This window comes from Neovison vison, chromosome 1, assembly GCF_020171115.1.
Source record: "Neovison vison isolate M4711 chromosome 1, ASM_NN_V1, whole genome shotgun sequence".
Lineage (NCBI taxonomy): Eukaryota > Metazoa > Chordata > Mammalia > Carnivora > Mustelidae > Neogale > Neogale vison.
In genome coordinates, this window is record NC_058091.1 from 98,537,774 (window position 1) to 98,550,833 (window position 13,060).

Below are 13,060 nucleotides of genomic sequence, written 5' to 3' on the forward strand. Positions count from 1 at the left end.
GCTGACGGATAGGTTTTTTCCCTCGCTTTTCTGAAAATGCTTCAGGAACGGGATCATACTTCTTTTAAGAAATCATAATTTAAACAAGTTTTATAAAAATCCCCAAAGGCGAGAATGCCTACGATCCTGACGGTATTTCAACCCACTTACTCGCTTCTTCATGACTTAAGTTATCTCTTCGAAGGGGATGTATTTCCCCATGTGGATCGGATTTTTGCATTGCAGCGACCGATCCGTATAGAGATGGGGAGAATTGAGATAAGCACCCTATAGCTCTCTAGTCAACGAATATTGAGTGTCCTGGGGTGAATAGGCGAGGCTCAGCCTTCAAGAATTGGGAGGCTGCGGCTGTTGTTGTCCGTAGGATAGAGAGAGGTGAAGATGGAAAATGATAATGCGGTAGTGGGAGGATCGGGGACGAGACGGTTGCAGTAGTTCACTGAACATCCTTGAGCAAGAGATACAACCATGAATAATCCGCAGCCCCTGGCCCCCAACAAGCCCCGGCACCGGGTGTCACTTTCAACCGGAACCAGCCATTTACACTTCGGTGCGAACCGGGACAAGAGCCCTTTGCGCAGGGCTCGGAGAAGAGGGGCCCGAGCTCACAGTGCGGGCGGGGAGCGGTGAGGGCTGGGTGGACGGAAGGAAGCAGCTTCCCCGCCACTGTAACTCATCTAAGGGCCGGCTCCCACCCTCGGACCTCCGGGCCACGACCGCAGCCTCTTCGCAGTCACCTCCTCCCACCCCGCCCACCAGTTCCCACTTCCCCGCGCCTGTGGCTTCTACTGCCTCTTCGCCTGAACTCCCGGCCCGCGGGCGGCGCACGCGCAGACCCTTCGCGCCCGCGCCTCAGGCCCCGCCCCGACGCGCGCCTCGCCGGATGTTTGGCATCACCATGGAGCTTCGCGAGGCCGGCGGACGCGGCTCGTCGCCCGGGCAACCGGGAAGGCCAACGCTCGACCCAGGTGGCTGCGGCAAAAGCGGCCGCGATGGTGTCCAACCCTGTGCATGGCCTGCCCTTTCTCCCGGGCACGTCCTTTAAGGACTCCACGGTGAGGACCCCACCCCCTGGCGGCCTCGCAGGGCTCGCCCCTTGGTGCACCTGCCTTCTCCACCCGGAATTGCTCTCTCCCTTCAGACCCGTCCTCTGCCCTCAACTTTTCTCTGTCCGCCACCACAGTTCCGTCGTCCTCCCCCTCCAGCCTCATCCTCTCTCGCCCATTCTTGGCTCTCCGCTCCTTCCTCTCTAGCTTTTTCACTCCATCCAGGCATTTATTGGCCTCCTTCGTTCTCGTCGTCCTCGCCCCGTTCTTCCTCTTGCCCTGCTTTCAGCCACTGCCTCTTCCTCTAGATCTCTTTTACACCCCCCCCTTTCCTCCCAAGCTCTGGCTAGGTTCCCCCCCAGCTCCTTCTCCCACACCGTACCCCTCTCTGCCCAGCTCCCTTCTTAGCCGCCCTCAGTCCCCCAGCCTAGCCCCTTCACCCACTCAGTCTCCTTCCATCTTGGTCCTCCTTCTCACAGCCCCATCCTGCCCATCTCCCAGGCACATCATTCCCGCTCGCCGCCTTCGCCTTCCTTATCCTGGACCCACTCATCGAACACCCCCCCCCCCCAGCTCCGTTTCCTGTCTCATACATATCATTTCCACTCATTCTCTCCTTTCCACCCGGCGCTTTTACGCGGTCTCCGCTCTCCTCGCTTGTGCTCCGACCTAGCCCCACCCCCTTTCCGTTCAGCACTTCCGACTTTTCTACAACTTAGTCCCACCTTCTCCCCGTCCGGTTTTATCTTCTTTCTCAATTGCTGTTTCTCCAAAAGTTAGACTTTCAACACTTGCCTATCTTCCTCCCAAACCATCTCTCCCTGCTTTACAGGAGATAATTCCATTCCAATCCTTTCATTCACAATTGATTAGCTGTATTCTTTTTCTTCCTTCCTGTACTCCTATTCTTTTCTAACATTTTAATGAAATATTCCTGATTTGATTATTTTGCTCCTTCCCTACTTTAACTGTTTTGTGTTCTGTAGACCAAATTGAAGAGGAAAAAAAAACACTTTTTTTCCCCTTCTGACATGGCTTAGCCCTTGACAAAATTATTCGTATTTGTTTTGATTTTAACCTGGTTACAGAAATATGCTTGAAGATCAATGTTGAGATTCAGTAAACTATCATAGATAAGACAATAATAATTTGTATTTGTATAGTTTAATAATTTAAGCTAAAAGCTCCTTTCCAGGGGTATGAAGGTAAGATAAAATATGTAGTCCATTTATTTTCTTTGGGAGAATGAATTGAAGTTGAAATTTTGGTGAGAGAGTCTGGATTCTGAGCTGCTTCTTCATAATTATCCCTGCGTTAAGACACAGCATCATAGGGGCGCCTGGGTGGCTCAGTGGGTTAAGCCGCTGCCTTCGGCTCGGGTCATGATCTCAGGGTCCTGGGATCGAGTCCCGCATCGGGCTCTCTGCTCAGCAGGGATCCTGCTTCCTCCTCTCTCTCTCTGCCTGCCTCTCTGCCTACTTGTGATCTTTCTCTGTCAAATAAATAAATAAAATTAAATTTAAAAAAAAGACACAGCATCATAGAGCTTTTCCTTCAGTGGACTTTTCCGTTCTATGTAAGTTATAAAATGTAGGCACATCCCTGCCCTATGCAGGAGCAGCCTCAGCATTGGTGTTGGTGAGTGTGGGTTACAAACAGAAGGGGTGAGTTGATTAGGGGGATTACACAGATGCAGACTGGAGGTCCCAGGCTCTGAGAATGTACATTGCTGTACTTCATATAACGTGAACTGTGCCTTGGACTTACTTTCTATTTTAAATAGACTATCCAGGTGTCAACCTTTTGTCTTATTTGAAATTTGGAAAAAATGGTCACTATCTTTATTTAGCACTGAAGAACTAGATGTGTATAACTCTCAAAGCATTCAGAGAGTGAACCATAATGACTAAGAGGGATGGGAAGACTACCCAGTCTCTGGTATTTTGTTAGACTAGCCTGAACAGACTAAAACAGTTTGTAAATATTTTCTCCCTTTCCCTAGGTTGCCTTGTCATTTTGTTGATTATTTCCTTTGCTGTACAGAAGCTTTTTTAATTTTATGTAGCTCCATTTGTTTATTTTTGCTTCTGCTGACTGTGCTTTTGGTATTATATCTAGAAGTCCTTGTCAAAACCAATGTCAGGGAGCTTTTCCCCTTTTCTCCTTCAAGGAGTTTTACATTTCCAGGTCTTACTTTTAAGTCTTCAATCACTTTGAGTTAATTTTTGTGAGTTCTATAAAATAGGGATCTGATTTCATTCTTTTGTGGGGATACCCAGTTTTCCCAGCCACTTACTGAAGAGACTGTCCTGTCCCCAGTGTGTGTTCTTGGTACCCTTGTCAAAGATAGTTGACCATATATACACGAGCTTATTTCTGGGCTCTATTCTGTTCCATTGGCTTATGTGTCTCTTTTTAAAAAAATTTTTAAATTAAAATTTTTTTTTAATTTTTTATAAGCATGTAATGTATTATTAGCCCCAGGGGTACAGGTCTGTGAATTGCCAGGTTTATACACTTACAGCATTCACCATATATGTGTCTCTTTTTATGCCAGTATCAGGTAGTTTTGATTATTGTAGCTTTTTAATGATAGCTTGGAATTAGAAAGTGTGATGCCTCCAGCTTTGTTCTTCTTTCTCAAGGCCGCTTTGGCTATTTGGGTTTTTTCTGTGGTTCCATGCAAATTTTAGGATTGTTTTTTCTATTTCTGTGAAACATGCCATTGAAATTTTGATAAGGATCACATTGAATTTGTAGATCACTTTGGAGAGTGTGGACATTTAAACAGTTTTTAACTCTTCCAGTGCAAGAACACAAGATATCTTTTCATTTGTTTGTGCCTTCTTTAATTTCTTTCATTGGTGTCTTATAGTTTTCAGTGTATAGGTTTTTCATGTTCTTAAATTTATTCCTAAGTATTTTATTGTTTTTGTGCTATCATAAATGGAATTGTTTTCTTAATTTCAATTTCAGATAGTTCATTGTTAGTGTATAGGAACACAATTTTTCTCTGTATATTGATTTTGTATCCTGCAACTTTACTGAATTCACTGATTAGTTCTAACAGTTTTCTGGTGGAGTCTTTAGGGGTTTTGAATGTAAGATCATGTCATCTGCATACAAAGAGGGTTTTACTTCTTCCTTTCCTAACTGGATGCCTCTTACTTCTTTCTGTTGCCTGATTGCTCTGGCCAAGACTTTGAGTTCTATGGTGAATAGGAATGGTAAGAGTGGACATCCTTGTCTTGTTCCTGATCTTAGAGGAGAAGTTTTCAACCCTTCACATCAAGTTTGACATTAGCTATGGACTTGTCACATATGGTGTTTACTATGTTAAGGTATGTTCCTTCTATACTCCGTTTGTCAGATTTTTATTATGAATGGATGTTTTGTCAAACACTTTTTCTTCATCTATTGAGATGATCTTTTGACTTTTATCTTTCATTCTCTTAATGTGTTGTATAACAAGTACTGATGTGTGTATGTTGAATCATCTTTGCATCTCAGGAATACTACTTCATCATGATATATGATCCTTTTAATGAGATGTTGAATGTGGTTTGCTAATATTTTTTGATTTTTTTTGCATCTATATTTATCAAGGATATTGATCTGTAACTTTCTTTTCATATAGTATCCTTATCTGGTGTTGATATCAGGGAGATCTTTCTCATTCCTTAATGCATGCATTTATCACTATAAAATCCTCTATTGGGACCCCTGGGTGTCTTGGTTGGTCAGGTATCTGACTTTTGGTTTTGGCTTGGGTCATAATCTCAGGGTCATGGGATTGCACCCTGTGTTGGGTGCTGCCCTGGGAAGGGAGCCTTCTTGGGATTCTCTCTCTCCCTCAGTGCCCCACCTCCCACCCCCACAGCTCACTCACTCTCTCTCTCTCTTGCTGTCTTAAAAAAAAAAAAAAAACCAAAATACACACACACACCCTATTAAACTGCTTTTGCAGGTTCCCAAAGGTTTACATATGCTATGCTTCTATTTTCATTTGTTTCAAGATACTTTTTGATTTCCGTTTTGATTTCTTCTTTGACCCACTGGTTGTACAAGAGTGTGTTATTTGATTTCTACATATTTGTGAATTTTTTAGTTTTCTTCTTGTTACTGATTTCCAGTTTCATACCATTGTGGTGCAAAAGCATCGTAGGTATGATTTCAATCTGCTAAGACTTGTTTTGTCACCTTTCATATAACCTATCCTGGAGAATATTTGTAGACTTTAGAAGAATGTGTATTTTGGGGGTGGTGGATAGATTTTTTTAATGTTTGTTTGGTCTAAAGTATGATTGAAATCCAACCTTTCCTTATTCATTTCCTATCTGATTTAGTCATCTGTTGAAATCCCTCACTATAAGTCTTGTTGGCTATTTCTCCCTTCAGATCTATTAGTATCTGCTTTGATGTGGGGTACGTATATATTTATGATAATTATATCTTTTCCCCTTTGTTTGTTTTATTTTAATTCCTGCATAATTAATAAAGTTTTGTATTAGTTTCAGGTGGTTGTTATATCTTCTTGATAAATTGATCCCCTTACGTTATATAATGACCATCCGTGTTTCTTGTTAGCATTTTTGGCTTAAAGTCTATTTTGTTTGCTCTAAGTATAGTTACCCATGTTCTCTTTTGGTTTCTACTTGCATGGATTATCTTTTTCCATCCCTTCACTTTCAGTTTATGAGTGTACTTCAAGCCAAAATGAGTCTCATAGTATGGGGCAACATATAGTTGGATCTTGTGGGTTTTTTTTTTTTCCCAATTTATTTATTTTCAGAAAAACAGTATTCATTATTTTTTCACCACACCCAGTGCTCCATGCAAGCCGTGCCCTCTATAATACCCACCACCTGGTACCCCAACCTCCCACCCCCCCGCCACTTCAAACCCCTCAGACTGTGGGTTTTTTTTTTTTTTAAATCATCCAGCTTTTTGCCTTTGGATAGAGAATTCAATTCATTTATGTTTAGAGTAACTATTGATAGGTAAGGACTTACTAATGCCATTTTTTAAAAAAAGATTTTGTTTATTTGTCAGAGAGAGAGAGCACAAGCAGGGAGAGCAGCAGGCACAGCGAGAAGCAAGCAGAGGGAGAAGCAGGCGCCCTGCTGAGCAGACAGCCTGACATGGTACTTGATCCCAGGACCCAGGGATCATGACCGAAGCCAAAGGCAGATGCCTAACCAACTGAGCCACATGGGCGTCCCTACTACTTTAAGTTTTCTGGCTGTTTTGTAGTTCCCTTGTTCCTTTCTTCCTGTCTTGCTGTCTTCCTTTGTGAATTGATGATTAGTCATAGTAGTATCTTTGATTTCTTTCTCATTTTTTGTGAAGCTGCTATAGATTTTTGCTTTGTGGTTAGCATGAGACTCACATGAAACATACGTAACAATCTACACTGATAGCAGTTCAGCCTTGATCATATATAAACACCCTATCCTTATCATTATATCTCCTTTCACTTTATGTTTTTTGATGTCATCATTTACATCTTCTTATGTTTTGCATCCACTAACAGATTATTGGAGCTAGAGAGGTTTTCAATACTTTTCCTTTAATCTTTGTACTAGAATAAAGAAGTGAACACATCACTGTGTTACAGTATTAGCATATTCTGAATCTGACTATATGCTCACCTTTATCCATGTGTTGTGTATTTTCATGTTACTAATTAATGCCTTTTTGTTTCAGCTTGAAGAACTTCTTTGAGCATTCCTCATAAGGCAGGTTTAGTGGCAATGAATCCTCTCTTTGTTTATTAGGGAATGTCTTTATCTTGCCTTCCTTTCTGAAGCACATTTTTCCTGGGTAAAATATCCTGGGTTGGCAGTTTCTTTTAACACTTAGAATGGATGATCCCATTCTCTCCTGGCCTGCAAGATCTCTAGTGAGAAATCTGATCATTTATGGAAGTTCCTTTGTATGAGTTTCTTTCTTTACTGCTTTTGAAATTCTCTCTTTGTCTTTGATTTTAGACCACTTTATTATCATGTGTCTTGGAGAAGATGATTTAGATTGAAATTATGAGTACCAATAACTTCACAAACTTGAGTGTCCAAATCTCTACCCAGGCTTGAGAAGTTCTCAAACATTATTTCTTTCAATAAGCTTTCTGCCTCTTTCTGTCTTTTCCTTCTAGAAAAGGATATAGTGACACATATGTGATTTTTCTTGTCGGTATCCCATAAGTCCCATAGGCTTTCTTCATTCCTTTTCACTCTCTTTTTTTTTTCCTCCCCTGATTATTTAACTTCAACTTATTTGTCTTCTAGCTTACAGATTCTTTCTTTTGCTTGTTCAAATCTTCTTTTGAAGTTATAGTTGAATTCTTCAGTTCAGTCATGGTGTTCTTCAGCTCCAGAATTTCCATTTGGCTCTTTTTAATGTTTTCTATGTCTTTGTAGAATTTCTCACTTTGTTCCTTTATTGTTTTCCTGATATCATTAAATTGCCCATCTCTGTTCTTTTGTAGGTCTCTGAGCATCTTTAGGAGAATTTTGAATTTTTTTCATTAGGCAATTCCTGGTTCTTCATTTCTTTGGGACGAGTTATTATAAGTGGTGGAATCATGTTTCCCTGGTTCTTCATGATCCCTGTATCTTGCATAGGTGTCTTCACATAAAGAATCAGCTACCTCTTCCAGACTTTATGGACTGACTTTGGTATGGGATGACTTTCACCTTAGGTGGAGGCATGCTGAAGCTTGCTGTGTTCCTGGGCCTACTGGTCTAGGACTCCAAGGGCAGGGCTATATGGTACTGGGTTCATGTTTTCGGGGCATGATGTCTCTCTAGCCCAGGCCACTGGGGTCTATGGCACTGACAACTGTGTGGCCCTTGACAGGTGCTACAGGGTGTGTATAGTGGCTGCAAGGGCTGTTGGGGTCTTTGGCAACCTCCAGGTCCGGCAGCTAGGGAGCAGGGCAAGCAGCAGTGGTGACCGGAATAGGTAGGGGTACACATAATTGGCTGTAGGGTGCCAACTGGCCAATTGGTGCCAAAGTAATGGCAGGAACCATTTGCAGACATACACAGAGTGGTGGGAAGCAGAGAAGGCAAATGACAGGGCCAACTATGAGCCCACTGGCAGGAGGCCCTGGTTTGGCTGCACACTCTCCCTCCAACCTGCACACTTCAGTGGAGGCCTGTGATGAGGGTTGGGCCGTGTGCAGATGCACAACTGGAGGGGCTAGTTCCAAGTGCATGAATGGGGGAGGGATCAGCCAGAGGGTGTCTGTGCTGGCATCTTGCAGTCCAGCAGCTGCAGAGGCCTTAGCTGACTGCCGGTGTGGTTCCCAGGTTCTGGTGGGGATATGGGGAGGGGAGGAAAGGGAAGGAGCTCTGATGCCTGGATTCATGAATGCCTCTGGGATGAAAGCTGATGAAATCTGAGAGTGTACCCAGTGGCTGCAACTATCCTGGCCCTTGGCTTTGGGTCAGTGGTAATATCTGCTGGGTTTATCTGCAGAGCAGGTGTCTACACACCATGGTCACTCCCACTGAGTAGCCCTTACTTTTATTTCCGGGTTCCTAGCTGGCCTTATGCTCTTCAGCTTTGCTGGTCTAGATGGGAGGAAACTAACATGGGATTTTCGTGGACTACCCCAAAAGACTGGAGAAGCTGGTTGCTCTTCCATCCTGGCCAGGGGACCTCTTTCTGGCCAGGAAGTTCCCTCTTGACACTGAGCAATGCTGGCTTGGAGGATGAGGTGATGCGGGCAAAATGAAGTCTTCCTTCTCCTTGAGTAGTTATTCTCAGGTTTTTTGTTCCACTGTGTTCCTAAAACAACCTAACTGAACTCCATATCTCTTCCAGAGCTGCTTTTGTCTATGGATAATCGTCTAATTGTTGATCTTTATGGAGGGGTAGGGAGGCTGGGGTGTTGTATGTTACCATTTTGGTCTCTCCTTTGCCTTCAAAAATATTTCCTTTACACTTCCTTCTTTTTTTATTTAATCTTTTGGTTTTTTTTTTCCAATTGCCAAAAAAGCTCATTATAAAAAATCAACAGTCTGAGGGGTTTGAAGTGGCGGGGGGGTGGGAGGTTGGGGTACCAGGTGGTGGGTATTATAGAGGGCACGGCTTGCATGGAGCACTGGGTGTGGTGAAAAAATAATGAATACTGTTTTTCTGAAAATAAATAAATTGGAAAAAAAATCAACATAATTCAGAAATAATACAGAGAACATTATCCAAATCCAGTTTCTTTTTGTGTACATGTTTACATGCTTCTAATTATAGTATACATATAATTTTAAAAATTTTTTTTAAAGATTTTATTTATTTATTTATTTGAGACAGAGAAAGAGCACAGGTGGGGAGGAGGATCAGAGGGAGAGGGGAAAGTAGACTCCCCACTGAGCAGGGAGACTGAGGTGGGGCCCATTCTCAGGACCATAAAATCATGACCTGAGCTGAAGGCAACTGCTTAACCGGCTAAGCCACCAGGCACCCTATAGTATACATATAATTTTATATGCTGCTCTTTCTGACTTATAAAATCACAAACATTTTTCACAGATTGCCACGTGGTCTTTAAAACCAATATTTTAATGGCTGCATCATAGTTCATAAAGTGAGTTTTCCATTATTAACTCATATGTGTGCCTTTATATTGTTTCCAGTGTTTTACTATTATAATTAACATTATAATGGTCAGCTTTAGGCATATTGTTCTTTGCCATAATTTGGCTTATATTTTTAAAATAAAGGATCAAAGGTAGAATTATTGAGTTTAAGACTTTAAATATATAATACTTGCTTTCCAAAGAGTTATATGACTGTATCTGTGTTACTATAACAAGAAGGGCCTTTTATTTTGAGTAAAAATTCATTTCATAGAGTCAGATCTTCTAGATTCCATGGTTTCAGAACAGTAGATAAGATTAAAAACATAGAAAGAATTAAGTGAAAGATTAAGAGTATAGATAAGGCAATATTTGCCTTATCTATGAAATGTGAGCTGGTAATTAAATTGGGCATTCTGGAAAATGGCTTTAAGTTTTGTTTTAAGCTCAGGCTGCTGCTTTTCTCCTTGTTCCTGACCAGGTGTTTAGCCTAAAATATTAGAAGCCTCTGGTATAGGTAAGCTTTTTGATACAAGGTTTGTGATGTTTATAAGGTTTAAGTTATGATGTTTCTGAAAGTTAACTCTTTTACCTAACACATATTCATAAAATATTATTAATGAAACACTTCTTTTGTTATTCAGAAAACAGCATTTCATAGAAGCCAGACGCTGGGCTACAGGAATGGCTATGCAGTTGTTCGACGTCCAACAGTTGGGATAGGCGGGGAGCGGCTCCAGGTCAACCAGCTGTCCCAGGCTGAGCTGGATGAGTTGGCCAGCAAGGCACCAATTTTAACTTATGGCCAACCTAAGCAGGCCCCACCTGCACAGTTTATTCCTGCACATGTGGCTTTTGACAAAAAGGTATCATCTGGGATTTCAGGGTACCCTTGAATTCAGATTTCTGAGAGCCAACTGTTTGCAGAAAAGTCAACAGCAAACCACAGGTTTTCCAGAGTGCTCTGAGGAGAAAATTGTTCAAATGCCTCAACCTTTAGTCATAGACAGCTGAACTCAGGATTGAAAGAGGCTTTCTTTAGTCAGGAAGCTTATTACAGAAAATAATTCCCTGTAGACTTCTCTGAAATATTTTCCAAATATAGTTAAAGAAAAGTTGGATGAAGTCTGAATTCTTGAGTTCGTATTGCTCCACGTTTACCTGCTCTGTGCTGTCTACTTTTTGGAAGGCTTATTGGTACTGATGGCACATTCTTAGCCTTTGTGAAATGCAAAGTGTCATCATGGTAACAACTCCATCTTTTTTCAGTTTTCACCAGGCTGTTTCCCATAAGTTTTTATTTTTCAGGGAATGTTTTAAGTTTAGCATAATATAACCAGAGGGTACTGTAACATTTTCATTTCTGTCTCATTTACCCTTACACTCTTGTAATGTGAGCTATTTTATTTCCATCTGTTGACATTTCCATATCATTCCTATTTTTCCTTGTCAGTGAGCCTCCTCTTTAAATTAAGGTGAGGTAGTCCTAACCCTGTCCATACAACAGAATACCTAGTGGGACTTTTAAGAAACTGAGATGTCACCCTAACCCTCATCGATCTTAATCTCCAGATGATTTTTATGTATAACTGAGACTGAAAATAAATGGCCAGATTTTACAAGTTAAGTCTCCTAATTTACTCCTAGCCTGTTTTCTTTCTGTCTTTTTTGGGTCTTTTTTTTTCATTTTATTCTTTTTGTTAAATGTCTATACAGTGTTCATCTAGCTAGTCAACTTTAATTGAGTACCTATTGAAACTAGAGGCTGGAAGATAGAAAATAACCTGGTGGTGGAATTATACCATTTACATTCATAGTCACTTAGTGTAAAAAAATTTTTTTAAATGTCTCAGCCAGAATCCATATCATCCCCCTTGCCCCATCTCAGTGAACTCATCTGTTAGGAACACATTCACATATCCATTCAGAGGCTGAACCTGAACAGCATCAGGTATATGGCTGGGTATTTCTTTAACTTTTTCTTATTTCTCTGTGAGTCTACAGATAGTTTCAGCCCCACTTGTGCCCCTAACCCTGAGTTTGACCTCAGGCAAGTCAATCTACCACTCTGAGTTTCGTTTGTAAAATGAGGAAGGTTCAATTAGCTGATCATTTCTGGCTCTCGTGTTTTATATATTTATATATCTGTGGCTCAAGCGCAGACCATTTCACGCATGAATTAGTGATCATGTCTCCATTTCAGTACTTCGCAGTCAATCTAAAATGTTACCTGAAACTGATCTTTTGTCTTTTGCTTTTACTATATTAGCTTTCTCCTTTAAACATTCCATTCCATTCATGCATTTCACCTTTTTATTAAGAGTTTTAAGGTTTTATTCCATTATATGCATATTTCACCTATGCCGTTGCCCGATCTCTTTTGGTTTTTAATCTTATTTTTCCACAGTAGACACTAATCCTTTTTAGCAATAGCACTCATGTATAAAATTATGCATCTTCCCATTCATCAAGCCATATTTGTGTTTTCACTAAACGGTCTTTTTTTTTTTCAATTTATTTATTTTCAGAAAAACAGTATTCATTATTTTTTCACCACACCCAGTGCTCCATGCAAGCTGTGCCCTCTATAATACCCACCACCTGGTACCCCAACCTCCCACCCCCCCACCACTGCAAACCCCTCAGATTGTTTTTCAGAGTCCATAGTCTCTCATGGTTCATCTCCCCTTCCAATTTACCCAAAAGCACATAACCTCCCCAATGTCCATAACCCTACCCCCCTTCTCCCAACCCCCCTCCCCCCAGCAACCCACAGTTTGTTTCGTGAGATTAAGAGTCACTTATGGTTTGTCTCCCTCCCTATCCCATCTTGTTTCATGGATTCTTCTCCTACCCACTTAAGCCCCCATGTTGCATCACCACTTCCTCATATCAGGGAGATCATATGATATTTGTCTTTCTCCGCTTGACTTATTTCGCTAAGCATGATACGCTCTAGTTCCATCCATGTTGTCGCAAATGGCAAGATTTCGTTTCTTTTGATGGCTGCATAGTATTCCATTGTGTATATATACCACATCTTCTTTATCCATTCATCTGTTGATGGACATCTAGGTTCTTTCCATAGTTTGGCTATTGTGGACATTGCTGCTATAAACATTCGGGTGCACGTGCCCCTTTGGATCACTACGTTTGTATCTTTAGGGTAAATTCCCAGTAGTGCAATTGCTGGGTCATAGGGCAGTTCTATTTTCAACATTTGGAGGAACCTCCATGCTGTTTTCCAGAGTGGTTGCACCAGCTTGCATTCCCACCAACAGTGTAGGAGGGTTCCCCTTTCTCCGCATCCTCGCCAGCATCTGTCATTTCCTGACTTGTTGATTTTCGCCATTCTGACTGGTGTGAGGTGATATCTCATTGTGGTTTTGATTTGTATTTCCCTGATGCCGAGTGATATGGAGCACTTTTTCA

The 13,060-nt window shown here is 41.5% G+C and overlaps 1 protein-coding gene across 3 annotated transcripts in view; it reads left to right on the top strand.

Annotated features, from left to right (window-relative positions):
- Positions 1-943: 943 nt before the first annotated feature.
- EFHC1 (EF-hand domain containing 1) overlaps positions 944-13,060 on the top strand; it is a 67,916-nt gene continuing 55,799 nt past the window's right edge. For 2 of the 3 annotated variants that reach the window (XM_044252827.1, XM_044252817.1), the window contains exons 1-2: positions 944-1,055; positions 10,273-10,494. In XM_044252827.1, the coding sequence (XP_044108762.1) occupies positions 993-1,055; positions 10,273-10,494 (285 nt within the window). In that variant the 5' untranslated portion in view covers positions 944-992. The remainder of the gene's footprint in view (positions 1,056-10,272; positions 10,495-13,060) is intronic. The other variant, XM_044252836.1, reaches the window with a different exon arrangement.